Consider the following 27,922-nt stretch of genomic DNA (forward strand, 5'->3'; position numbering starts at 1 on the left):
GCCCGAGAAGCGTGGAGGTCCTATTGGCGGAGCGGAGCGTCCGTCGCTGCTCCCGAAAGCCAATCACTGCAGCGGAAGGGAGTCTTCCCCCTTCGGCTTTCGGCCAATGGGGAGCGAGAGTAGAAGAAAAAGAGGCGGGGTCCCGAGCGGGTTTCCTTTGTCACATGACAGTGGTGGGAAGTGGGGGGGCGGCTGAGCAGGCGCCTAGCTAGGAGGGGGTTTGTTGCAAGCGCTGCGGGGGTTGCAGTGAGCGACGCGCCACTATGGTGAGTAAGAAAAAAAGAAGGGGGTGGTAAAGAGGGGTGGGGGGTGGGGGTCGCCCTGCAAGAGGGGCTGCTCAGGCCTCCTCCTCCTCCGCAGTCCTTTCTATGGGGCAAGGCTGTTGGCCTGGCTGTTGTTGGTTATTCACCCCCCTCCCCAATTAAATCTATTAAGCCTTATCAGTTAATTGGGTCTATTTATATCGCCAACGTTAAGTGTTCTTTGGGTGCATTGCAGTCAAAATGAAACTGCAGAGCTGGACTACTGCAATGTGCTTTCCGTGGGGCTGCATCTTGAAGACGGCTTGGGGAACTTCAGTTGCTGCCAAAGGAAGCTGTCAGGGCGCTAAAAGTGAATGGGACGGGAGGTTTGAACACGCGACATGACTTTTGTGTTTAGTTGTGCTGACTGCTGGTGTGTTTCTCAGCGCAACTCAAAAGGGCTGGTATTAACCTTTAAGCCCCCCAAGCCCACCTTTCCTCAACCTCTGGAACAGGTGTGGGCGACCTTTGACCCTCCAGATGTTGCTGAAGAACAACTTCTGTGGTCTCTGACCATTGGGCATGCTTGCTAAGGCTTTGGGAGTTGTAGTGCAGGTTCCCCGCTGTTGCTCTAGAGATGTTTTGGGCTGTAATTCCCAGGTAGCGCAGCTGTGCTGACCTGGACTGATGGGAGGGCACATTGTTGGGGAAGGCTACCCTAAATTGGTTGGGAATGAATTACTTTAAGATTGCCTGCACTCCTGTGATACTGCCTGTAATCCAAGACTTGGATATGTGCTTGTGTACTGACTGGAGAATTTGGTTAGGTTCATTAGCATTCACCAGAAGACCTTGTTGGTGGTGGCCTCACAGTTGTGAAAGTTTTCCGGTTAATATTTATTTGGACCCCTTCACGTCTGGCACTGAGAATGTCTGCCAAATTCTTACTAATGCCTTTCCTTAAGAGAATTTTGGTGATCTTAAGAATCTCTTACACATCTGTCTTCGGCCACTCAGTGCTTTGTACTGTAATGTTCATTTTTCTCCATGGCTTTATAAGGGATTGGCTCTGAAAAGGGACGAACATATAACACATCAATATTAAAAATGAAACAATAATTGAGCATTTTAATGCCACTCTTTATTGTTTCAGGTTCAGGACAGTGTACAGCATAAAACATTTTATTTTTTAAACCCCCACAATACACACTTCAAAAAAAGAAGTTGAGCACAATCCTAAGTATGTTTACTATTGAGCTCAATGGGGATTTATTATCTTCAAGAAGTGTGCTTAGAATTGCACTCTACAACTAAAGTAATTTAAACTGCTAAATTAAAAGACCATTTGAATTAAGGAAGTCTCAAGTTCATGTGGAGCTGCAAAGGCCCTGCTTAGCTAGCAAATACTTTTTCCAGAAAAGGGAAGCAGTAAATAGCCCCAGGTGTGGCTTCCTTCATGACTAATGCTGCCATCCTGTGGGAGCCTACTCAGAAGTAAGCCCCACACTATCTAGTAGTGCCCTAGTAAGTACAGAGTCTTGCAGCACCTTAAAATACTGAGATGTTAGGGTAGGGCTGATGGGAAATGGGGGTCTGGCAACATCTGGCGGTCCAAAGGTTCCCTGCTCTTACATTGGGTGCTTTGTGTACATAGAAACTTCTTCATATGCAGATACAGAAATAACATACAAAAGAGAGGAACAAATGTGAAATCTGGGTCAACAGTAAAGGTTATGAATTTGATGGGCTCGTGAGAGAGCCATTCATGCCTTGGAGTCGTTTATATTTTTTGTTACCATGTGTGACTTAAGACCTTGTTAGGTGTTGCATCAGCGGTTGGGCATCTGAGTGGTCAAATACTGTGCAAATATTTTAAAATTGTTAGAACATCAGAACAATGAAAAAGTTACCTCGATCAACAACCAGCTAATTGCACCCCCCCCCCAAAGCCCTACATAAGTTTGTGCAAACAGGAACTCCTAGATTTGGGTAGCTTTCTTGTGTACCATTCTTTTGTTGGAAAGGCGCCTTCTTTGAGCCCAAAGAGACCTCTTCCTCTGGTGTTGGGATAGCCAACATGGAGTCTTCCAGAGATTATTGGACAACAACTCCCACCATCCCCACCTTTTGGAAGCACTGACTGGGGCTGATGGGATTTGTAATCCAAAACATCTGATGAGTATCACTTTGAGGAAGACTGCATTATGCAGCTGTATGGAAAAGCTGGCATTGAGGTAGATCAGTGATGGCCAAACTTGGCCCTCCAGCTGTTTTGGGACTACAATTCCCATCACCCCTGACCACTGGTCCTGTTAGCTAGGGATGATAGGAGTAACAGCTGGAGGGCCAAGTTTGGCCATCACTGAGGTAGATGGTTGGAGGTCAGGAACGCTATTGAATCTTGAGCTGAGGAACTTAAAAGCTCTGAGTGTGTTTGAAAATGGTAGGGATGAATAATCTTCAGATCAGAGCAGGGATAAATCATCTTCACTCAAGGAGCTTGTTGAAATGGCTGGACCAAGAGTGATGATTAATTTGTCAGCTTATTCTGTGTGGTTGATTGCCTTGCTGGCTGTTATGACCATCATTGAAGGTCTTCCTCTTGGTGCTTGCACCATCAGATGTGACATGGGTGGCATCCTCGTTTCTGGAACCCTCCCCATTTCTATTCATCTGGCGCCAACTGTAATTTATATAGTTAATTTATCAGGATATATACTTGTCCCCACCACCAGAATTCCCAGGGTGGCTTCCAGAATATGAAAGTACAATAAAGCAAATCAGGTTAATGGTCTTTGGGTGTCGGCTAGAAACACTTTTGCTTATGGGGACATTCAGAGGCCTTGACATAGAGTAGCTGGACCATGCCAGCAGGGGCTGATGGGAGTTGGATACCAAAACATCTGGAGGGCACCAGTTTGGACTCCCAACTCCCATCCACTCCAGCCAGCACGATTGTGCAGAAGGGTACCAGTTTGGTGAAGGCTGGGTGAAGACAGTGTTCTTCAACCCTAAGTCCCCAGATGTTGCTGGTCTACAACTCCCATTATCTCTGGTGATCGGCTAAGCTAGCTGAGGATGATGGGAATTGTAGTCTAACAACCTCTCGGGACCCAAAGTTGAGGAATACAAGAATATTTAGATTGCAGCCCTGTACTCACTCACCTGAGAATGAGTGAACTAAATGGGCTTTACTTTTTAAGTAGAGACAAGCTTGCAGTTTGGGTCTCCACTGTGTTTTATGTTTTATGTTGCATTGTTTGAAAACTTAGATTGTCAGGTTGTCTTGAAAATGTGTCTTAAATGATACACTTTTAAAAATATAAACTAAGAGTGTTGGGCGTGTTTTCAAGAAATGAGGGAAATGAGTCATGATTGTTAGCTGTCAGTATACATATGGCTATAGAATATATTTTTTAAGATTACTGAAAGATACGGGGGGCGGGCGGGGAGAATATAACAGCATGGACTTCTAAAAGCAAATGTACTTCACAGAGTACAATTATTCAAAATAATATACTTGGAACATACCGTAATTGGCTTTCTACACAAAAAGAAATGTATTTCCTTCTGGAATTTTGGTAAATCATTGAATGTGGTAACCAAGAAAAATAAAACCATTATAAAAGTTGGCTGTATTGGCATTTCATTAAATGGAAACAAGGAAACTTTGCAAGACATGTGAAATCCTTTCTAGGCTGGACTTTCTTGTGCTACCTTGGAAGAAAATCCCATGTGTTGACACTCTGCAGGACCTTATTTACTTACTGTGAGGTGTTTATATCTTGCCATTCAATCAAGGAATCCTCAAGGTGGCTTACAACAGATTGCACCAGTACAGGTCAAACAAAGACCGCACGTCCAGCCCCACAGCCTTCAGTTCTTTGGCCGGTGGGTGGGGTGAGAGTGTGCTTCTCTATGGCCATAATGGACTTTCTACTTTTACATCTGCAGTCCCAGGTCCTTGCTGATCCTAGCGTCTGGTTGTCTTTGCCTACTCTTGGGCAGCTAAGTGCAGCATTCTCCATCAGTCATCACCAGTAGCGTTGGTCATACAAGAAATCACCATTAGCTTATTCCCACAATGGATAATTAACTTAAGAAATTTATTGCCGGGAGATGGGCTCCTGGGCCCCTAAACTCAGGTTATTTTAAAAGAGAATTAGACAGATTTAGGGAGCAGAGGGTGATCAGCTGCTGCCTTAAAAGACCTCCCCCTTTCCATAAGGTTCTAGGTGGGGTTACAACAGTATGATGTACAGTTATGAGAACAGATTGAACCACTGCAATTAGGAAAGAAGGAGAGTTGTTCCAAGTGGAATGGAGCCGTATAAACGACATTTAGCCATGTGACTTACTTATTTAAGAAGTTCCTTACCTGCCCTTCACTACAAAGTTGCAGGGTGGATCCCCAACCATACAGTAATGAACCCAGTAAAGCAAATGAAAGGATGTACATCAGACAGCAGAGGTATAGGGATCCTGTGTTGTTCGAAGATTGCACGCCAGTGGAAATGAATTCCTGGGGGGCAACAGCAGGGGAGAATGGTAGCTTCCTAGAAGCCTACAAGGAGGGCTTGAAGGTTTCTGATTGGTTTCTGGTTGGGGGAAGCGGGGTGATGGACTAGGTGGAATATCACTCTGACCCAGCAGCTCCTGCTCCTATGTTCTTGCTAGGAAGTAATCACCTGTTTCCCTTACCCCTTTTTCCTAGCCGACTACACAGCAGTCTCCTCAGGATGAGCAAGAGAAGCTCCTGGATGAAGCCATTCAAGCTGTCAAGGTCCAGTCCTTCCAAATGAAGCGGTGTTTGGTAAGAACTGTGGGGCTTGAATCCCTTAATAGTTTGGGCCCAGAGTTCTTCAACCTCAGGCCCCTCAGATGTTGTTGGACTGCAGCTCCCATTATCCTCAGCCAGCTGTCGTTGATGATGGGTGTTGCAGCACAGCAACATCTGGCCCAGTGTCTGTTAAGGAGCGCCATCTCCCCTATGAAGCTACCACTTACTAAGGTCTGCCAAGAAGACCCATCTCTTCAAGGCAATGCAGAACACCACAGGCTGCTGCTCTGGAGTATTCTTCCCCAAAGGCTGCCTCTCCAACCATTTTTAAGCATAAAATTACATTTCTTTTTCTTCTCAATTCATTGATTTCTGACATTGTGTTTTCAGCTTCTGCTGTTTTATTTGTGTTTTGTGTTTTAATTTTATTTATCTTTGGATATAATCTTATTGCTGTAAAACTGCCTTTGAATGCCTATTCAAAATAGTGGCCTAGATGTCATATCAAAAATATATTTTGGGTTGTTCTGGAAGGGTGAATTGGCAGGTTGCTCCTTGGCCTCCAGAGCACTGGATATTCCTGAAAGTTACAAAAGGCAGTCACTGCCTGGAGGGGAACTAACTGGGAAATGAGATATGCGACCAATAATCTTACTTTTAAATGTTTTGTTTTGTTAGGACAAGAACAAACTAATGGATGCCCTGAAACATGCTTCTAACATGCTTGGTGAGCTGCGGACTTCAATGCTTTCCCCAAAGAGCTATTATGAGCTCTGTATCCTCTTGAGACTTACCTTACAGCTAGCTGAGTCTTGTTTGGGGTGATGGTGATAGGGAGGGAATGAACTTGGAACAACACCTGCAGATGGAGGAACAATGGGAGTGATTTTCTTGCTCATCGTATGACCCAAATCCCTGCTTCCATGCAGGGAATCCAGAACTGTATTATTTATTACATTTCTCAAGGTTGGGTTAGCATAGTGGTTCTCAAACTTTTTCAGACTACCGCCCCCTTGGTTCCACAAATTAATCCCCAGTGCCCCCATCCCTATTAAAAGCATTATTCAGAAGAGCGGTCTGCGCAACTCACTAGGGATAATAAAAACATAATAACATTTACACGCACATTTATTCGAAATCCAGTTGAGCCATTAAGTTGAATTAATTCAGCATAATTGATGAACTTGATTTAGTGATACCAGCTAATATTTATTTACATCTCCAGCACTCCCTGCCATCCGCTTGCCTCCTAGGTAATCCCACCACCTGCAAAGGTTGGTACAACTCACTTAGGGAACCATTGGATTTCAAAGTCTTTCCCTCTTCCTCTTGCCTAGCTATCTCTGCTTGAAGACTTGAACTTTTTGCCCTCTGAAATGTCAGCGCCTTCCTTCCCGCTGTCCCCTTCACCTGCTTTAAATTCTGAACTCTTCCAGGGCTACTGATTTTCCCTTGGTATTTCTGGGTAGTCACACATCCACACAGCATATCACCTACCTGCTGCTCTAGTCTGAATCCTTAACCGCAAGGAAAAGATATGGCGATCTCCGATGAGCTACACTACCTGGAGGTGTACCTGACGGATGAGTTTGCCAAGGGAAGGAAGGTGACGGATCTCTATGAACTGGTGCAGTATGCTGGAAACATCATCCCACGGCTGTAAGTAAATAAGAATCGAGGGTGACGTCTTGCATTCTGGGCCCAGTAATCTGCTTTTTGCAACTGCGGTAGCTTTTCCATATCACCTGAAATTTTCTTGTGGTAGAAGGGAGCATTGTTTGGTGGGCAGCAAGTAAGTGGCCTCACTTGGGCAGATGTTTTGGACTACAACTCCCATCACCCATAACAACCACACGATGGGAGTTGTAGTCCGAAACATCCAGAGAGTACAGCGCATGAGAAGGTTGCTTTTGCTTCTGTGATTTCACTTAAGTATCCTTAACCGTTTCTCTTTCTCCTCCCTCCTCCCCTAGATATTTACTCATAACCGTTGGGGTTGTCTACGTGAAGTCCTTTCCTCAGTCCAGGAAGGATATCTTAAAAGACCTGGTGGAAATGTGCCGTGGTGTCCAGCACCCTCTGAGGGGCCTGTTTCTGCGCAACTATCTCCTTCAGTGCACGCGGAACATCTTGCCTGATGATGGGGAACAGACAGAGTAAGGAGCCTGGTGGGGCAGAAGTGGAGCTTTCATAAGTGTGTTGCGTGTGTTTGGTAGGCAGACACTGGAGCAAAGCTGCCTGTTCCCCAGGCATGGGCTGAGGTCACCTGAGGGTAGCAGCAGCAGGTGCAATTACCATATTTTTCGCTCTATAAGACGCACTAGACCACAAGAAGCATCTAGTTTTTGGAGGAGGAAAACAAGATAAAAAATATTCTGAATCTCAGAAGCCAGAACAGCAAGAGGGATCACTGCACAGTGAAAGCAGCGATCCCTCTTGCTGTTCTGGCTTCTGGGATAGCTGTGCAGCCTGCATTTGCTCCATAAGACGCACACACATTCCCCCTTACTTTTTAGGAGGGAAAAAGTGAGTCTTATAGAGCAAAAAATACGGTAGTTACTGGAAGAGAGGTCACCTAAGACCCCTGTGTCTTGGTTCCAAGATGGAAGACGGTGGAGTGTAAATGGAGAGTCCAATCAGGAGCTACCAATTTCACCTCTGATAACAGCAATGGCTCCCAACTTGGGCAGCTTTCTAAGCAGATTAGACAAATTCATGGGAGGATAAGGCTGTCAATGGCTGCTAGCTGCCATGGCTGTATTAAGAATATAAGAGGAGCCTACTGGATCAGGCCAGCATCCTGTTCTCTCAGTGGACCAAGCTGATGCCCCTATGGAAAGCTGGCAAGCAGGACCAGAGCACAGACACAGTCTCCAGCAGCTCTTGAGACCCAAGATGCTGAGTTAGATGGGCCCTTGGTCTGATCCAACAGGGTTTCCGTGCAGTTTGCCAATCATTTGAGGTTCCTTTTCCTGTCTGCAGAGCGGCCAAGAAAGTCTACCAGGATCATCTTTCTCAGTTCAGCTCATCTGCTGGCAAATTCCCACATGGGAGTGAACACCTCACCCATTCTAGTTCTGCTTAAAATATTTAACTTGAAGAGTTAGCATTACAACTTATACAACTGCTGGTCTAAGGAAAACAAAGTAAAAAATGATGTACAGAGAATCCTTCCTTCCTGTCTGCTCTGGACAGAGTAACAGCCACCTCTTTCAGAGCCCGTCCAATAGAGAAGTCAGTTGCAGGGGAGAAAACTTGTTGCTAGGGGCAAAACTGTGCAAGGATCATTTCAAGCCTTATTTTTTAGACTACACTTACACAGAGCTCTTCTGATGTCCTTAAGTCGTGGTTGGGCAGGGGAGGGGAGGAAACCTGGCTCTCTGCTTTGGGACGTTTGCCAGCTATGCAAGTTGCTTCCCAGGAAGCTGAACATTGCAAGTTGGTTGCATTCTTTCGCTTACGTTCCCTGTTTAAGAAACAAAATAGCTTGGCCCTCCAAAGTGTCGTTATGAGCTGATCTTCTATTGCAGCCCCAGGGGTGGAATGTGCCCCTCTAGCCTTCTCTCTCTGGCCTTGGGACTCTTACCGAGGGCACTGCCATCAGTGGCCCTGCCTTTTCCCCTCCTGCAGTGTTTTCTGCAGGGTGGAATGTGTCCTTGAATTCTAAGACGGACTCTTGTTTGTCTGGATGGAAGATAGAGAAGGTTGTGTGTGTGTAGAAACTAGCCTACTGTACAAAAGCTAAGTTTATATTGATTTATTTGCCTACTTTTCCTTGAAAGGAAAGGATCCCCCCTTCTCCCCAATGCCTGATACATTGTCATGCACAAAACCTCCCTAGCTGAGCACTTCTATGGGAAGAGACACACTATGTACAGGAGCACAGCTTCATGTCCATGAAAAGGACACTCAAATCTTGTTTCGAAGAGATGCAAATTGTATGTTACAGTGTGCGGCTTTCTCCCTAATCCGGCACAGGCTTTTAAAATGGAGTGGTTCCCAGTGTGTGTTTAAATCCAGACAGGGGTTCTTCAAGCTGCATATATTTAGCCCAAAGAGGGCTCTTTTTAACGAGCATCTCTCTTCATGGTTCAAAGAGGATGCTGCTTTGTTTTATTTAAAAAATGGATTTGACCCTCATCTTGAAAGCAAATCCTCTCTGTCCTCCTGTACACCCGTAAAAAGGAAGTGCTTGCTCTCTTGACTTTACAGCGAAGAAACGACCGGGGACATCAGCGATTCCATGGACTTTGTGCTGCTGAACTTTGCTGAGATGAACAAGCTCTGGGTGCGAATGCAGCACCAGGGACACAGTCGTGACCGAGAGAAGAGGGAGCGCGAGAGGCAGGAGCTGAGAATCCTGGTGGGAACCAACCTGGTTCGGCTGAGTCAGCTGGAAGGGGTCAATGTGGAGAGATATAAGCAGGTGAGATGGTTTCTTGGCTTGGCTTGGCTCCAGTTCAGGTGTGGCTCCTGTTCAGGTGTGGCTCCCTGCTTGTGAAATGATCTTCTGTATTCAGGCACACCTGGTGCCATCACTGTGTCTATTTCTAGGCAAGAGGCAAAATCATTCCTTTTCAACCAGGCTTTGGTCCCTTAATTTGGAGGGGTTTAGGTAAATTTGTGGTCACTTTCTTGCTTATCTTTTAGCCATTGGGTTGTGTTAAACCTGCCTTTCTACGTACATTATGGAGGTGTTTTTCAATTTTCTTTCAGTTTTAATTTTTGTGTTACTTTGTAAATTGCTCTGGGTAATCTTTTATGAAAAAGTGTGATAATATGCTATTAAGAAGAAGAAGAAGAACAGCAACAATAAAAATGAATTGGTTAGTTGTAGTTTCTTACAGCTGCAGAAAATTAAGTTCTATTATTTTGTCCCCAGTAGTCATAGCTTTTAATTCAGCTTGTTAGTCACCTAACTGAGGGTTTTCTCTAGGCCAGTGGTTTTCAAGCAGTGTGCCATGGCACCCTGGGGTGCCTTGAATGATGGTCAGGGGTGCCGCAGGCAACACTGGCCTCTGTCCCTTTTTCCTTCCCTCCCTCCTCTGACACCCTCTCATGTTTCTGCCTTCCCAAGGCTTGCACAGCTATTTGTCGTAGCAGCCCTGGCTGCAGGTTCCCCAGGTGAATGGTGCCTCTGGGGCTGGCCAGGGGGTGCTTCCCAGGCCCCTGTGGAGGAGTCACTTCTCTTTGGGTTGGGGGGGAGGACAGCTAAGAGACCAGGGGCAGCAACTGCAGCTGCTCAGAGGATTCCCAAGGAGAGGGGAGAGGAGAGATGACTGAGGGAACACTCCACAAGGGAGGGTTGGGGCTGCCAGCTCTGCAGGCAAGGGTGACATAACTGGGCTCCTGAGCCCTACAGGGAGATGGAGGGATGCTGCAGAAAGAATGTAGTTGGTCCAGGGAGCCATGGACTCAAAAAGGTCGATAGCCTCTGCTCCAGGCAACTAAGAATACAACTTAAAAACCACACGAAATCAAACATCAACCACCAGCCATCAAATTTAACAAATCAGTAGCAAAACCACCAGCAGCCTCCACAGGAAACAAACAAACCAGCAACTCTGAGCAACGCTAACATAAAAATTTGACACAGCTGGATCACTTTCAGTCCAAGTGCCGGGGCGAAGATGAAAGTCCTAAACTGGTGTTGGAAAGCTTGGTGGTGACACCAGGCAGGCCTCATTCCAGAAAGCGTTCTGTGTTGGTGGTAGGGGAGTGGACAAGGGAAAAAGTAGCCTTCCAAGTCTTGGAGGGAAACACCAGATGAGGGTCTTGGAGGGTCTGGGTACGTGCATCCTGGGAGAAGTGTTTAAGTGGGGAATAGATTTTAGAGATGGGAACAAGCGGGCAAGCTTGCAGAAGGCCCAAGGGAGGGAATTGACACATAGCTCTTTTTTTTCTTCTGACCAGATTGTCTTGCCTGGCATATTGGAGCAAGTTGTCAACTGCAGGGATGCCTTAGCTCAGGAATACCTCATGGAGTGCATCATACAGGTGAGCCTGCAGAGGGAGATTACAGACGGCTTTGGTTAAGTGGCATGGCCAATACATAACAGCATGCAGGGTGTTTCTTCCTTTCAACTCTTCTTGGCCAAGGAAATAGGAACCAACTGGGCATAGTGGTGAGTCTATGGGAAGTATGGCAAGCATAGAGAAACCATTGCCCTGCTCTGCTCAGCCAGCTGACTCTTCCTGTTCTGTCTAGGTCTTCCCGGATGAATTTCACCTCCAGACCTTGAACCCTTTTCTACGAGCCTGTGCAGAGTTGCACCAAAATGTGAATGTGAAGAATATCATCATTGCTTTAATTGACAGGTGCGTAAGGAAGCATTTTAATGACACTGCAGGTGGGGAGGAAGCCAATAGGCACTCAGAGAGAGCAGGTTATCTATCTTTTCCCAGTTATGAATTTCTCTTCAAGGTTTCCAGGTCCTTTGCTCCATGCAGTCTTGTTATCTTAAGCAAAAAAAGCCCCCACTTATGTGATTCCTTCCAGTGATTGGTGGAGCTCCTGTGATGTCATGGAATGCTCACAACCTTTCTTTGGAGGCTGGCAAGAGTTAACCCAGGGAAGTCTTAAAGACAGTGTAGCTTTCTGTTGGGATTAAAACACACAGTTGGGGGTTAAAAAAGGAAAGCTGGTCTTGTTGGTAAGAAGGGAAGTTGGACTGGGAGTTTGATTAGAAAGCGGAAGCAGGAGTAGAGTAAGCAGTAGACTGAGAAGAAGGAGCCAGAGTGAAGGCTGAGCAAAAAAGCTGCAGTTAAAGGAGGAATGCATGTTGCTGCTAAGCTATATGCAGCTTAACTCCCAAAGGGGAGTTCTGAGTGGCTTGTAAGTATAAAACCAAAGCAGGAAGATGCATATTTAAAATACACAATATAGCGATTCCATCAGAATAAACACCCACAATTAAAATGTGCGATGAAGCAAGCCAGTTAAAACAGCACGGCAATTAAAACTGCTTAAATAGCCATTACAAAACAGGAGGTTAGGTCAGGTGGAACGCTTGTCTGGAGCAGGCGTGCCTTTCAAGAGCCCACTCTTCACAATCATAATTAAGGAAACGAGGTTTTATCTGATATTTGTTTTGGAGGGTGCAGAAGAGATCTAGCACTCGCAAACCAGGATAGGGATTCTCAGGCCCTCTGGATCTCTCTCTCTGGCCCTTGGGAGCCTTCCCAGGCCACAGCCCTCACTGCCCTTACTTCACATCTTCCATGTGTGTTTTTTCCTGCCTGAAATGTTCGCTTGAAGTCTAGTAATGCTTCTCGCTTGCCTGCGTGAAGGGCGTGTGCAGAAACCAGCCTAGGTTGAAAGGTGAAATTTATATCCCTTGCTCTGCCCACGTTTGCATGTGGCCCCAAAAAGGTTACCCAGAAGATAATGCAGCCCCCGGACTGGAAAGGTTATCCACTCCTGCTTTAAACAGTAGCAGTTGTGTGCTGTTGGCAGGGAGGAAGATAGGGAGGAGGGAAGAATGTCTGCAAGCCAGCAAAGGCTCTTGTCCATGCCGACAGCTTGCCAACAGGATGGGGCCATGTGCTGTTGTCAGAAAAGGGTATTGCTGGGTTTGGGTGCTTGGAGGGCAGAAGAAATAAGACACATAGAGGCAACAGGAAGGTTGAATTTCACATGGATTGTTAAGCTAGCCAGCCATGCCTGTTTTGCAGGTTTTGGCATGGTGGTTTGGGAGATGTCGAAGCAGAGTTCTGCCATTCCCTCTTGCCTTTCTCCGTTCCCTTTCTGCAGATGGATAGCTATGGTTGGAGGCAACAGTGCTTCTGAATGCCAGTTCAGGAGGGGAGACGGCTCTTGTGTTCTGGTCCAGCTTGCTGGATTCCCATTGTGGGCATCCGGTAGGCTGCTGGACTAGATGAAGCCATGGGCCCGATCCATCAGACACCTCTTTTTAAGTTGTTGGTTGCAGCCAGCTAAGCTTTACTCAGAGTAGACCTACTGAAGTGAATGGACCCCAATTAAGTCGTGCTCATACGCTTCTACTCCAAGTAGGTCTGTCTAGCGTTGGATACAAGCTTGGATGGCAGCGTTATCAGCATCTTTCCGAGAAATGTGTGTGGTTGCATCGGTGTCTGTGTTTATAAAGCTGATTGCCTTTTCAATATTGGCAAAAGTTTGCTTTTGCATGGCGGGCAGGGATAAGCTGTGCATTTGTGTGGGAGCAATGGGTGATTCAGCCGCTTGGAGTGAGCTGAGCGCCTGTATGTTTGGAGGTGGCTTTGCTTTGGCGACCTCTCTTGACTCACGCAGGTTTGCATTGCTGTGGGAAAAGCCTTTGTACAGCATGAAGCAGGCAACCTTTGGGTGACTTTTTGTACTCTCTCGCTTGAGTGTTTTCCCCAGTTATTTCTCTGGAACATCCAGTCCTCTCTGCAGCTTGAAATGGCGAGAGATGCAGGTGCAAACCATCCATTTATTTCTCTAATTCCAGTGTTAAAAGCCAAGCACGTGACAGATTCCACCCCCCCACCCCCCAAGTTCATCCTTTTGGTATCTAATGCCTCTAATGCAGGAAGAGACTGACTTGCTCAGCTTGCTGGCTTAAATCTGTGGATAAGTTTGCACACATCTGGTTTTTGAAGGCCTGCGACCTGGCCACCTTCGGAAGCCAGTGGCGGGACCAGGGGGAAACAAAAAATATAGGGTGGCACAGGAGGGGCAAAGTATATTTCTAGGTGGGCAAGAAATTAAAATAACAGTGTATGCTAATGACAGGTGTTCAGAAATGGGGGGCTAGTGATGGGATGAGCTCCTTGTTGGCAGGGGGCATTTCACTGTACCCTTTTTGGTGCCTGATAAAACAGGTGGCACTGTGGTCTAAGCCACTGAGCCTCTTGGGCTTGCTGATTGGAAGGTCGGTGGTTCGAATCGCCACGATGGAGTGAGCTCCCATTGCTCTGTCCCAGCTCCTGCCAACCTAGCAGTTCGAAAGCACACCAGTTCAAGTAAATAAATAGGTACTGCTGTGGCAGGAAGGTAAACAGCATTTCCATGCGTTCTAGTTTCTGTCACTGTGTTCTGCTGGCCACATGACCCGGAAAGCTGTCTGTGGACAAAAACCAGCTCCCTTGGCCTGAAGCAAGATGAGCACTGCAACCCCATAGTTGTCTTTGACTGGACTTAACCGTCCAGGGGTCCTTTACCTTTTACCTTAAAACAGGTTTGTTTAGACACAGATGTTTGGAAAGTTGATGCGAGTTTTAATCTGTTTTTAGTCTATAGTTGTTTTACCTTTTCGAATGTCTTAAATTAATTGGTGTACATTTTTCTTACTGATTTTATTGTTTTATCATTTTTGTAAGCCTCTTTGAGGTTTTTTCTTTCTTTCTCTTAGTCAAGTGGTGCATAAATGTGAAATGACAGATAAATAAATAGAAATATAAATAATAACCTAGAGTAAAAATTGGATGGGCATCGTCAACTTAAAAGATGCAATCCTGCCTCAAAAGCCAAAGAGCAAAATGTTTATGAAGTGTCTGGGATCAGTTTCTGGCAGGTTTCGCTCACTGCAGCAGAATATTTGGCTGCACTCAGAGGTACAAATGCATGTTGATCCGAGCAGAAGGACATAAAATGATTGCCCTGGCAGATTTGGTAAAATGGGTTCAATAAAGGTTTTATGCAAGCCGCGGTAGAAGGAGCAGCACAGGAAGATTTGCATCTCTGACTCAAGCTCTCCAAAGCTTCAGGAGCACTTACATTTTTGGACTCCAACTCCCATCAGCCTCGGCCATCTGGGACAATGGGTCAGGAATGATGGGAACTGTAGTCCAAGAATCTGAAGGGCCACACGTACTGATGTAATGCTTCCTAATGTAATGCCCACAGGGGCTAGGAGACGTAAGGCTCACCATACATTTAAAGTGCATTCAACACACACTAGAAGCACTGATTTCCCGCTCCAAAGAATTCTGGGAAGTGTAGTTCCCCCTCATAGACTTACAATCCCCAGTACACTTAACAAACTACAGCTCCCAGGATTCTTCGGTGGAAGCAATGTGCTCTTAAATGGGCGTTGGATATTTTTAAAATGTAGACTGTCTGTACACTCTAGGAACCTAGATTTTACTTTGGGAGGAAGTAGATACTAATGCCCCAACCCTTAAGCACCCTGACTTGGGAAAGAGCTTCGGTGGGTATTGCTTATGAGTAGGATTGGCCTGCAAATCACATTTCCCCAAACTTCCTTTCCTTCCTTTAGGCTTGCGCTCTTTGCTCACCGAGAGGATGGGCCAGGGATCCCTGCTGACATTAAGCTCTTCGACATTTTCTCCCAGCAGGTGGCTACTGTCATACAGGTAAGTGGAGAGTTCGGCCACATCCCTCAGCAGTTTTTTAAAAACTCGGACTTACTCTGGGTAGTCCACAAGTGCAGCTGCTGAGTCTGATGATTGGCTAGTCCAAGTCAAAAGTGGCTACTGGGCTGGGTCCCCTCCCGGTCCTCTCAGTGAGCTTTGGAGACCCTTCAAAGTGGCACCGACCGCCCCCACCTCTGGTGTCATGCGTGACATCAGGTGTAGGGCTGGTGGGTGTGGCTTACCTGAAACAACTTCACAGGCCAAATGGGGAGGTGTGGTGGGCCAAATATGGCCCGCAGTCCAGGTTTCCTGCTCCTAGTGAAGTGTGTTGAGGGTATCTGAAGGCAGCCCTATTTAGGGAAGTTTTTAATGACTGATGTTTTAATGTATTTTTAATCTTTTGTTGGAAGCCTCCCAGAGTGGCTGGGGAAACCCAGCCAGATGGGCGGGGTATAAGTAATAATTTTTTTATTATTATATTATTATTATTATCGGCTCCATCCCAGCTTCCTTCTGTTGCACGGGAAAATCTGAAAGATTCTTCTAAGCCTGTGTTTCCCAAACTTGGGTCTCCAGCTGTTTTTTGAACTACAGTTCCCACCATCCCTGACCACTGGTCCTGCTAGCTAGGGATGGTCGGAGTTGTAGTCCAAAAACAGACCCAAGTTTGGGAAACACTGTTCTGAGGGGAGGGTTGGACTAGATGACCCTTTGGTGCACTTCCAATTCCACAGTCCTGTGATTCTATGAAAAGCCTCCCTGCAATTAGGGTCCCTGACTGCTTAATGCAGAAAAGGTTGGGATGGAGAAGCTGGTGTTGGGACTCCCTTTATGCACCCCCAGCCCTTTCACATCTGTCTGAGTGCCTCAGCAGTGCTTGTGTGTGTTAAGAAGGCATTTGGGAATCCAAAAGAGTCTCCGTACGAGTGCCTCTTCCAGTCCCGATGCGTGTAGGCCCTTGACGTAGACATCTTGCAGAAGTTGCACAAGCCTGGGCCTGAGCAGCGTCTGAAGGAGAGACCACCTGTCCCGTCCCCCCCATCAATGCTGCCCTGTGTCTGTGCGTGAATTATAAATGTAATAAATGCAAGTGCCCTTTCTGCAGCCGCCTGACATGCAGATCTCCTCTTTATTTTCCCTGCGGTGTCCGCAACTCCAGTCTAGACAAGATATGCCTTCGGAGGACGTGGTGTCGCTTCAGGTCTCTCTCATTAACCTGGCGATGAAGTGCTACCCGGATCGTGTTGACTATGTCGACAAAGTGCTGGAGACAACGGTGGAAATCTTTAACAAGCTGAACCTGGAGCAGTGAGTGGAGGCCGTCTGGCTCGCGGCAGAGCAGGCCGCGCTCCCTGCTAATTGGGGGTGGTGGGCGGAAGGGGACCGAAACCAATTAAGTCTGCCTGGCTAAATTGGCCCGGCTCTTTTTCTTCCAAGTGCAGCAGATGGTTCTGTCCTAACAATGAGTTGTTGCTGAATGGCTGAACCTTGACAACAGGAGGTCTAAATGTTTGCATTGGGCAAATATCACTTTGCTTCTAGATCTGTTTCTGCTGTCCGCCCCCCCCCCCCTCTATTTTCCTGAGATGTCAGCTTCCAAAAGCGGGGCCAGGGGATAGAATCCATTTGTTGTTTTTCTCCGGAAGCCAGAGGGCCCTTGAGTGGTTCCTGCAGCAAAAGAAAAGAAAGAAAAGAATATTGAGCCTAGGGAAACTGGTTTATGAAACCAAACTTGTCTGGAAACCAAGCCCTCATGGGGTCACATTTAAAGGAGCTGGGGATATTTAGCCTGGAGAAAAGGAGTCTGAGAGGTGGTAGTGTAGCAGTCTTTAAATATACAAAGGGTTGTCTCAGGGAAGATGGAGCAAGCTTGTTTTCTGCTGCTCTGGAGAGTCGAACCCGAACCAGTGACAAGAACAGAGATTCCAACTAAACATTAAGAAGGACTTTGAGGGTAATTGCTGTTTGACAGTGGAACAGACTAGCTTGGAAGGTGGTGGACTCTCCTTCCTTGGCAGTTTTAAGGCAGCTGTTGGACAGCCATCTGCCAGGGAAACTTTAGTTGCCATTCCAGCATTGCAGGGGGTTGGACTAGATGCTCCTTGGGTCATTTCCAACTCTTCAATTCTGTGAGAGTACCAGAGAGCTCACAGCCCTTCCATACTCATGTTTTTAAAGGTAAAGGTAAAGGTACCCCTGCCCGTACGGGCCAGTCTTGACAGACTCTGGGGTTGTGCGCCCATCTCACTTAAGAGGCCAGGGGCCAGCGCTGTCCGGAGACACTTCCGGGTCACGTGGCCAGCGTGACATCGCTGCTCTGGCGAGCCAGAGCCGCACACGGAAACGCCGTTTACCTTCCCGCTGGTAAACGGTCCCTATTTATCTACTTGCACCCGGAGGTGCTTTCGAACTGCTAGGTTGGCAGGCGCTGGGACCGAGCAGCGGGAGCGCACCCCGCCGCAGGGATTCGAACCGCCGACCTTTCGATCGGCAAGTCCTAGGCGCTGAGGCTTTAAGCCACAGCGCCACCTGCGTCCCCTAATGTTTTTACTCCTGGTTTACTCCTAGGCATGCTTTATTTCAGTAATATAATTTGGGGGCGTGGAGTCACTTTGTTCCTGTTATCAAAACAACTGGGAGTCAAGAAAACCTTTGCTGCTCTGCTGAAAATCACCCAGAAATCTACTAACAGATCCTGATCCCTTCTCTTCTTCACCTGTGTCCTAAACTATAGGAAACCTGATACATGCCAGTCCATTGTTGCCAGCTTAATTCTTAATTCTTAATTCATTTCTTTTTTCTAGCATTGCCACAAGCAGCGCTGTATCCAAGGAGCTGACAAGGCTCTTGAAGATCCCGGTTGACACCTACAACAATGTCCTGACTGTCTTGAAACTGAAACATTTCCACCCGCTCTTTGAGTACTTCGACTACGAGTCCAGGAAGAGCATGAGTTGTTACGTGCTCAGCAACGTGCTGGATTACAACACGGAAATCGTCTCCCAAGACCAGGTAGGGAAAGAGCGTAATGGAGTTGGCAGCACCCGTACTTCAGAACTGCCCCCTCCCTGTTGGCATGAATACCTTAGTTGTATTTCTTTTGGTGCCTGCCTAAAACCTTTGGGCTCATGGCTGTTTGATCCAGGCCAGTATGTGTTGTATACTGAGCTGCAGGGAGCATGAGTTGGGCCTCACTGCCCTTATCCTTCGCCTCCTGCAGGTAGATGCCATCATGAACCTCGTGTCGACGCTGATCCAGGACCAGCCAGACCAGCCGGCTGAGGATCCAGATCCCGAGGATTTTGCAGATGAGCAGGGCCTCGTGGGCAGGTTTATTCACCTCCTCCGTTCCGACGATCCTGATCAGCAGTACCTGGTATGGCTTCTTTAAAGCGTTGCAGTGGGGCTGCTTCAAAGAGATGCTTTCTCATCTAGTTCAGCGGTGGGGGACCTTGGGCCCAGGGGCTGAATGCAGCCACCCCAACCACTCTTTCTGACCCTTGGGGCTCTCCCCAGGCCACACACCCCCTCCTTGGCCACACCCCTTAGTGGCCCTTGCTTTGCACAACTGTATCCTAACTTGTGATTCCCAGCAATTGCCATTCAAAAGCGTTGCTGCTTCTAACTGTGGAGGCAGAGCATAGTCATCAGCCCTCAATAGTCCCCATCTCCATGGATTTGTCAAATCTTTGTTTAAAGAGAGTCAGCGTGGTATAGTGGTTAAGAGAAGTGGACTCGTAATCTGGTGAACCGGGTTCGCTTCCCCGCTCCTCCACATGCAGCTGCTGGGTGACCTTGGGCTAGTCACACTTCTCTGAAGTCTCTCAGCCCCACTCACCTCACAGAGTGTTTGTTGTGGGGGAGGAAGGGAAAAGGAGATTGTTAGCCGCTTTGAGACTCCTTAAGCGGAGTGAAAGGAGGGATATCAAGTCCAAACTCCTGCTCCTTCTTCTTCTTCTTCTTCTTCTTCTTCTTCTTCTTCTTCTTCTTCTTCTGCCATCCAAGTTGGTGGCCATCCCTAGCTCCTGTGGGAGGGAGTCCCACAGTTTTAACTCTGCGCTGTGTGAAGGAAGTAAACCTGATACTTCTTTTAAACTGGAAGGGCTGAGGACTGAACCTCATGCAGAGAATCTGCTTTGCTACTGAACTGTGATTCCTCCGTAGCCATTGTTCTCTTGTGCGTGCACATTGGCAAACAAGATTGCCTGCTGACTTGTAGAATCGTGGAATTGTAGAGGTGGGAGGTAAACCTAGTCCAACCTCCTGTGATGCAAGGATCTTCCCAACCCAGGTTGATGCATGTTATTTAGTTCATAAAGCAGGGTGTTTGTTTCTTCGGATGGGGTGGGGGTGGCGCCTCCCGTCAGTTATGGACACATCATCGTGTGATACATATATTCTCTTGATTTAGATTTTAAACACGGCCCGGAAACACTTTGGCGCGGGAGGAAACCAGCGCATCCGTTTCACGTTGCCCCCCTTGGTCTTCGCAGCCTACCAGCTCGCTTTCCGCTATAAGGAGAATTCTAAAGTGGTGAGTGAACCGAGCCCAAGATGTAAATCCCAACAGGTTTTTCCTCTCTTAAGAAGATAAGAAGAGCCTGCTGGACCAGGGCAGTGGCCCATCTAGTCCAGCATCCTGTTCTCACGGTGGCCAACCAGGGAGAGGCTTCTTCTGGGAAGCCTGCAAGCAGGATTCAAGTACCAGAGCACTCTCTTCTCCTGTGGCTTCCAGCAACCTAGTATTCAGAAGCATTGCTGCCTCTGAAAGGGGAGGCAGAGCATAGCCATCATGGCTGGCAGCCGTCAGTGGCCTTTAATCCTCCATTAGATAGGGCTTGGGTAGAAACAGTTGAGTAAGAGGGCAGTAAAATGGCAAGCTGCAAGAGATGGAAGTGCTTAAAGAGAGAGGGAGAGAGACATATTCAGTGATCAAAGGTTAAATACAGTGGTACCTCGGGTTACAGACGCTTCAGGTTACAGGCTCTGCTAACCCAGAAATAGTACCTCGGGTTAAGAACTTTGCTTCAGGATGAGAACAGAAATTGCGTGGCGGCAGCGGTAGGCCCCATTAGCTAAAGTGGTACCTCAGGTTAAGAACGGAGCTCCAGAACAAATTAAGTTCTTAACCCAAGGTACCACTGTATCTTAAAACTTTCAGGAACTGCTCCCCACATGGAATAGAGCAACAACAAAAAGCTGTTTCCTTGACCCTATCTACATGGGACTGGAACCCTTGTCATCTCGGGTTCCATCTTGGCCGAATGGTGGGATATAAATATTCGCAGATTTTGGTTTTCCATAATTTGTTCAGGTTGTGGAATTCCAGTTCTTGTTGCAGATAATGTGGAAATGTTAAGTGGAGCCCTCTTCTTGGCCCTGTCTACCAAGTTTGCTTCTTTTTTCTGTCATACTTTTTTGACACAGTACTTTCCTTTGATGTCTTGGGATGGTCCCCCCCCCCCCCCCGCTTTTAGGATGACAAATGGGAAAAGAAATGCCAGAAGATCTTCTCGTTTGCGCACCAGACGATCAGCGCTTTGATCAAGGCCGAGTTGGCAGAGCTCCCTCTGCGGCTGTTCCTCCAGGGGGCGCTGGCGGCAGGAGAGATCGGGTTTGAGAACCATGAAACGGTGGCTTACGAATTCATGTCCCAGGTGGGCTCAGCAAAGGTTTTTCTTCCCACTCCTTCAAAAAACATAAGTTCGATGTGTAGACTGGTCTGATAACAGAGTTGCACATGCTTATTCTATGGGGTTGAACCCTGTGCTGGATCAAGAGCCTTAATTGAATAAGAACCTAATTAGTGTTCTACTGGAGAGCACCCTGTAATAGCCCTTCATGAATTTTCTCATCTTTTAAAGCCATCCAAGTTGGTGGCCCTCACTGCCTCCTATGGGAAGGTGTTTTGTAGATTATGTATGTACTGCATAAAGTACTTCCTTTTATGTGTCCTGAATCTTCTAGACCCAGTTTCCTGGGATGTCCATGAGTTCTAGTGTCACATAATTATAGTAATAATAATTTATTATCTATACCCCACCATCTGGCTGGGTGGCTCCCAACAGAATATTAAAAACACAATAAAACATCAAACATTAAAAAATTCCCTAAACAGGACTGCCTTCAGATGTCTTTTAAAAGTCAGATAGTTTTTTATTTCCTTGACATCTGATGGGAGGGTATTCCACAGGGCGGACGCCACTACCGAGAAGGCCCTCTGCCTGGTTCCCTGTAACCTCACTTCTTGCAGTGAGAGAACCACCAGAAGGTCCTCAGCATTGGACCTCAGTGTCTGGGCTGAACGATGGGGGTGGAGACTCTCCTTCAGGTATACTGGGCTGAGGCCGTTTAGGGCTTTAAAGGTCAGCACCGATACTTTGAATCGTGCCTGGAAACGTACTGGGAGCCAATGTAGGTCTTTCAGGACCGGTGTTATATAGTCACAAGTCTAGCTGGAAAGAGGGATAATTTTTTTTTTTTTTATCTATCCACTTTCTCCATGGCATGCATAATTTTATAAACTTCTATCATGTCACCCCTTATTTGCCTGTTCTCTCAAAGTCCTATATTGGATGTCTGCAATTGATGGACTATATTTGGTTTTCATAGCTCGGTCCTTCCTTTCTATGGAATGGAAATGTGTGTGATAAACTTCAATACAGTGAATGTAGGAAGATGCCTTTGAGTGAGCCTGACTTAATTCAAGTGTCTCACTGGTAATTCCTTTTCTGGATCTTAATCCAGGTGGCTTCCCCAGCTCTGCTGCCTGAGACCCTTTTAATACCCAGAGATTTCAGGTACTGAAGCAGAGACTTTGCACATGGGAATTGGGTGCTCAACCCACTCCCTGCTCTCCCTGAAAAGCACAAAAGACCCTGTATAGCCACCCTCTCCTGGCAAGGAGATCCAACTGAAATTGATCCTACGAAGCAGAGCAAGATGTGCTACTAGACAGTGTGCTAGGAGTCTGGCCAGAAGCATGGCATCAAGACATCAGAGAAGTACCGTATTTTTTGCTCTAAAAGACTCACTTTTTCCCTCCTAAAAAGTAAGAGGAAATGTGTGTGTGTCTTATGGAGCGAATGCAGGCTGCGCAGCTATCCCAGAAGCCAGAACAGCAAGAGGGATTGCTGCTTTCACTGTGCAGTGATCCCTCTTGCTGTTCTGGCTTCTGGGATTCAGAATATTTTTTTTCTTGTTTTCCTCCTCCAAAAACTAGGTGCATCTTGTGGTCTGGTGCATCTTATAGAGCGAAAAATACGTTACTTCGTCCTCCTAAAAGGCCATGCAAACACTTTTATTTATTTCATAAAATTTGTACATCGCTGGATTGGAGAACAACAACAACCCTTAAAAGTGGTTTACCAAAGATAAAATAATGACACGATCACTAAGAAAAGTTGACAGTACTTTACGACTAATATTTTTTTTTAAAAAAATAGACTAAAAACAGATTAGAACTCGCATCAACTTTATAAAACACCTGAGTTAGGCTTGTCCTAAACAAAAGTGGTATAAGGGGATCATATAGGCCAGGGTTTCCCAAACTTGGGTCTCCAGCTGTTTTTGGATTACAGTTTCCATCATCCTTGACCACTGGTCCTGCTGGCTAGGGATCATGGGAGTTAAAACAACTTCAGGGCCTCAGATTCCCCATTTCTGCTGTAGAAAGTCGTCTTGAACATCCCCTTTTCTCGTGTTCCAGGGAGCTGAGAGCTCTAGCTTTCTTCGCTCGTTTGTTTTTGTGAAAGCCAGGAATTGCCACAAACCAGTAATCAAAACTTCCGGCTGTCCGTCCTCCCTCCTTCCCTCCCTCATTTCTCTTCTGAATTAGGCGTTCTCTCTGTACGAAGACGAAATCAGTGACTCAAAAGCCCAGCTGGCTGCAATCACCTTGATAATTGGGACATTTGAGCGGATGAAATGTTTTGGCGAGGAGAACCACGAGCCCCTGAGGACCCAGTGCGCCCTGGCGGCTTCCAAGCTGCTGAAGAAGCCGGATCAGTGCCGAGCTGTCAGCACCTGCGCCCATCTCTTCTGGTCCGGCCGGAACATGGACAAGAACGGAGAGGAGGTGAGGGAGTGACTTGGACCGCAGCTCTTCCATCAGCTCCAGGAAGCACAGCAGCTGTCTGGCCCTGCTCTCGGGGTGGGGTGGGAGTCGGCTACTGTCCCAGAATCTGCCCAGCCTTTCCACTTGCTGGTGCTGATTCTGACTTGGATTTGAGGGGTTGTCCATGTGCCAAGGGCTGTGGTCCTCTGTGTGGTCCCAAGACATTACTGCGTTGCGGGGGTTGGATTATAGATGACTACCTGCATCCCTTCCAACTCCGCCATTCTCTGATTCTGTGGTCTAAAAGCAAACTTTCTGAAGTTAAGCAGGCGTAAGTCTGATCTGTGCCTGGATGACAGAATCTAGGGCTGGGCGATACCTGGTTTTCAGCATCGCAATATATCACCAGCTAAAAATTGTGACAAACTGATATATCACAATGTCTGAAATAAAGATGGAGCTGTGTAGAGGCGCTGGCTTGCTTCACAGTTTTCCCCATGTCGTGATTTTGCATAGCGCACACACGCATCATGATTCGCAATATATTGTCCAGTCAAAAATTATGAAACGGATGTCACAATATGGACTTCAAATCGGTTTTGGATGATATATCGCCCAGCCCTAACACACATCATGATTTGTTATATATTCCCTGGTCAAAAATTATGAAACGGGTATCACAATATGGACTTCAAACCAAGATCTCTCCCATCCCTATGATCGACTGCCTGGTAACCTCGCATTCTCTGCCTTGAGTTTCATGACGGAAGCAAGGTGGGAATCGAAATGTGCTTCAGTCAGGGGTAGGGAACCAAAAGTGCCCCTCGTGGCTTCCCTTTCTAGCCGGTGGGACTCTCCCCAGACTACACCTTTCACCAGTCTCCACACTCTTCTCTTGAGTGTTTTTCGCCTGGGAAGAATGTGTCCTTGAGCTCTCAACTTTGGCTTTCCTGAACAGAGGGGGATTAGAGAAGGGCAGTGTGTGCTTGCCCTACTCTACCAAGCTATGTTATGTTCCTCTGCCCACTTTTGCCTCTGGTCCCTACCCAGTGCTGGCATGTGGTCTTACCAGGTTCCCTGGAAAGGAATGGGGCCCCTTTGGCTTTGGATAACTTCTTGGGCCGAGGTGAACCCTGAAGCTGAGAAAGGATCCCTACTCCTGTACTAAATGAAATAGCTTCTTGCGAAAGAGCCCCATTGAATATGGCTGGGCTAAGCCGAGTAAATACTCATAGGTTGGAGGTGGAAAAGCAAGTTGGTGGTGACAGTGACCATGTAGCTATTTGCATGCAGTTGGAACTTGCTGGCTGAGTTGCAGTTGCAGTGGGGTGAGGGCAGGAACGGGGTAAGTTGTGCCCCAAGAAAGTAAGTGTTGATATATGGGAGATGCTGACCAACTCTCTTCTGTTTGGTGCTTAGCTCCACGGCGGGAAGAGAGTCATGGAGTGCTTGAAAAAGGCATTAAAAATAGCAAATCAGTGCATGGACCCCTCTCTCCAAGTCCAGCTCTTCATAGAAATTCTCAACAGATACATCTACTTCTACGAAAAAGAGAACGATGCGGTAAGCGGAAGAGTGCTGAAACAGCACATGTGTTTGGAGGTCTTCTTAGTGGGGAAGGCTGGGCTTGGAGGCCAGTGGCCTCCCAGATGTTGCTGAACTACAGCTCCCATCATCCCTGCCTGTTGGCCTTCCAAACTGGCTAGGACAGATGGGCATTGGAGTCCAGCAACATCTGAAAGACTGCAGCCCCCCCTCTAAATAAATACTAGATATGTGATAGAAGCCTGACAGCTCTGCGTTTCCCTCTGAATAGCAGTGGAGTTTTCCCTCTGCTCCCTTTCCCCCGGATCCAAGTTGTTCGTTCCATCTTTTGGAGATCCTGGATATTTCACAAGCCGGTCGAAGACCCTGCATGGGAAAAGCAGCTGTGATGGAGGGAATGCATTAAGCATACTGGCAGCGAGTTCCTGCCTTGTGGAGCTGTTATGCAGTGTGGCTGCAGACCTACAGAGTAGCTGTGTGTGTGTGTGTGTGTGTGTGTGTGTGTCTGTGTCTGTGTCTGTGTCTGTGTCTGTCTGTCTGTCTGTCTGTCTCCAGTTGCTGGGGATGATGGGAGTCAGAGTCCGGCACAATCTGGAAGGCTGCAGATTCCCTATCCCTGATTTATGTAGTTACTTAGGGTTGTGTTCAACATAGTGCTAGGCAAAATCCCCCCTAAATCTGTTCTGGGGACTCCCCCAACCCTCCATAGCCAGATTAGGGGACTGCAGGATATGCATCAGGGGAGGGGAGGAGCATTTTGGGGGCGGGTGTTGGAGCTAATCCTTACAGTATCACAATTATGTAGTTGAATACTGCCCCTGATCATCTTAGTTCCAAGCACTGCGAAGAACAGTAGTTGCAGGGTAGCTTATCTGCAACTACCTATTTCTTCACTGGGAAGCACCCAGAATATTTTTTATTTTATTTTATCTGTTTCTATAGACCTGTTCTTCAAAGCAGATTGCAGGGCAGGAACCGCTGCATGATTCATTTTGGCGGCTAGTTCCATGGACTAATAAACCCAGCTGCCTTCTGCATCCTGCCTTCGTTATATACATTGCTCTCTTCCTTCTGATCGAAGGTTTTGACTTCCTGTTTTTTTTTTCACATTCTGGGCTTTGTTGGTTCTTTTCCTTTCTCAGGTGACAATTCAGGTTTTGAATCAGCTCATACAGAAAATCCGGGAAGACCTCCCTAACCTTGAATCAACCGAGGAAACGGAACAGATCAACAAACACTTTCACAACACACTGGAGCACCTGCGCTTGAGGAGAGAGTCCCCTGAGTCGGAGGGCCCTATCTACGAAGGGCTGGTCATATAGAGGGGGAGCCTCCTGTGTGTTTGCACCACACCCAACCGGATCACCTTTCCATTTACAACACAGTACCTGGGTTTTGTTTTTATTACGGCAATGCTAGAGTTTTCATAGATTTGTGCCTTTCGGAAGTGCCAAGTTAGGCTATCTGCTCTCTCTCTCTCTCTCTCTCTCCTTTTTTTGCTTTCGTTTCTGTACTTGGCATGTATGTGCGACGTGTTCAGCGCTTTGCTTCCAAGCACTTGCGTTCACCACTTCTACCAGGTTTCTTTCCCCCCCAACTTCTTGGACCAGCAGCTCTGTAGAGACCATCAGAAAAATTAGCATGGCTGAAGTCATTCCTTCCTTTTTTAAAAAATAAATAAAATCCATGTGGCAATGCCTCCCCCTGCCTCTCTCTCCCCCCCTCTCTTGCATTCTAATTTGTCTTAGATAACGTCTCTTCTCTGCCCCCCCCCCCACCAGCTCAGAAACCTTTAATATCCTAACCTGGCTTTCCACCTGCAAGTGTTAATAGGTAGGGGGTGTGTGTTGGTTAGTTTTTACAGAGAGCTTTCATTTTCTTTATAGGTTGGATTCTGCTTCTACCCTTCCCCCCCTCCCCACCCCCTGATTTTTCTTCCCTCCTACCCCTCCCCCACCCCTCTTAAAAACTAGAATATATTAATGCATGTTTCTGGAGTTGTAAAGCACCATGCTTAAAAAATTAAATTCAGAAGTTTATATTTTGCATATGGAGGCTCTGTGACCCGCAGTGGAGGGCCAGTCCAATATTGTGCACAGGGCACTATTTATCAAGGAAACTTTATTTCCGCATAGTATTGAGGAGGAGGAAGAGGAGGAGGTGGAGAAAAGTAATAGATGAATTGTGGTCTCTATATAGTTATATGTATAACCTTCGTTACTGTAAAATTTAGAGGGGTGGGGGAACGCATTACACAGTTCTGCTCTGTATCATGAATTTGCACCAGTGAAACCAATAAAGTTGCTATTAACGAGTCTGGCTCCGAATGTCTCCCATTGCGTCTAAAGCGGAGGGGTAGCCATCGTGGTGTCCTGCAGGTGCCGTTGAACTACAGCTCCCATTGTCTCTGCCCCGTTAGCCGTGCTGGCTGGAGCCGATGGGAATTGGAGTCCAACTACGTCCAGGCAGGGACACAGGTTCTCCACTCTGTTTTAAAGGTTGGATTTCTCTCCTGTCCAAGTTTGAACAAGGTTCCATCATGTCCTCCCCCCCCCCAAACAAAAAAATCAAGAAAGGACAGCCTTTTGGCTTAAGCTAGGGATGGGGAACTTGTGACCCAATGGTCAGGGCCATAATGGGAGTTGTCGGCCATCAACAACACCTGTCTTGTGTCTGTCCCTACCCCAACCTCATTCAACACCAGGAGTCTATCTACAGCAGGCATAGGCAAACTCCGGCCCTCCAGATGTTTGGGACTACAATTCCCATCATTCCTGACCACTGGTCCTGATAGCTAGGGATGATGGGAATTGTAGTCCCAAACATCTGGAGGGCCAGAGTTTGCCTATGCCTGGTCTGCAGTGTGAGCAAACAGATAGCCACAAATGACCTCAGGTTTATATTTATAGTTATTCTTGGTTGTAGTTGGCTCTTCCACCCATAGATACCTGGAGCGACCTGCAGAAAAAAGGGGGCAGA

The 27,922-nt window shown here is 47.0% G+C and overlaps 1 protein-coding gene across 1 annotated transcript; it reads left to right on the forward strand.

Moving 5' to 3' along the window:
• The first annotated feature begins 150 nt into the window (after window positions 1–150).
• Window positions 151–27,257, forward strand: VPS35 (VPS35 retromer complex component). Its single transcript, XM_079988783.1, has 17 exons — window positions 151–266; window positions 4,957–5,055; window positions 5,701–5,797; window positions 6,558–6,681; window positions 6,996–7,178; window positions 9,235–9,448; window positions 10,936–11,019; window positions 11,231–11,340; window positions 15,246–15,342; window positions 16,502–16,650; window positions 18,147–18,354; window positions 18,563–18,718; window positions 19,754–19,876; window positions 20,820–20,999; window positions 23,180–23,419; window positions 24,818–24,961; window positions 26,086–27,257. The coding sequence occupies exons 1-17, from the start codon at window positions 264–266 to the stop codon at window positions 26,263–26,265; spliced, it is 2,391 nt and encodes a 796-aa protein (XP_079844909.1). The 5' UTR covers window positions 151–263; the 3' UTR covers window positions 26,266–27,257.
• The last annotated feature ends 665 nt before the right edge of the window (window positions 27,258–27,922 follow it).

Source organism: Podarcis cretensis (assembly GCF_951804945.1).
Source record: "Podarcis cretensis genome assembly, chromosome: 8".
Lineage (NCBI taxonomy): Eukaryota > Metazoa > Chordata > Lepidosauria > Squamata > Lacertidae > Podarcis > Podarcis cretensis.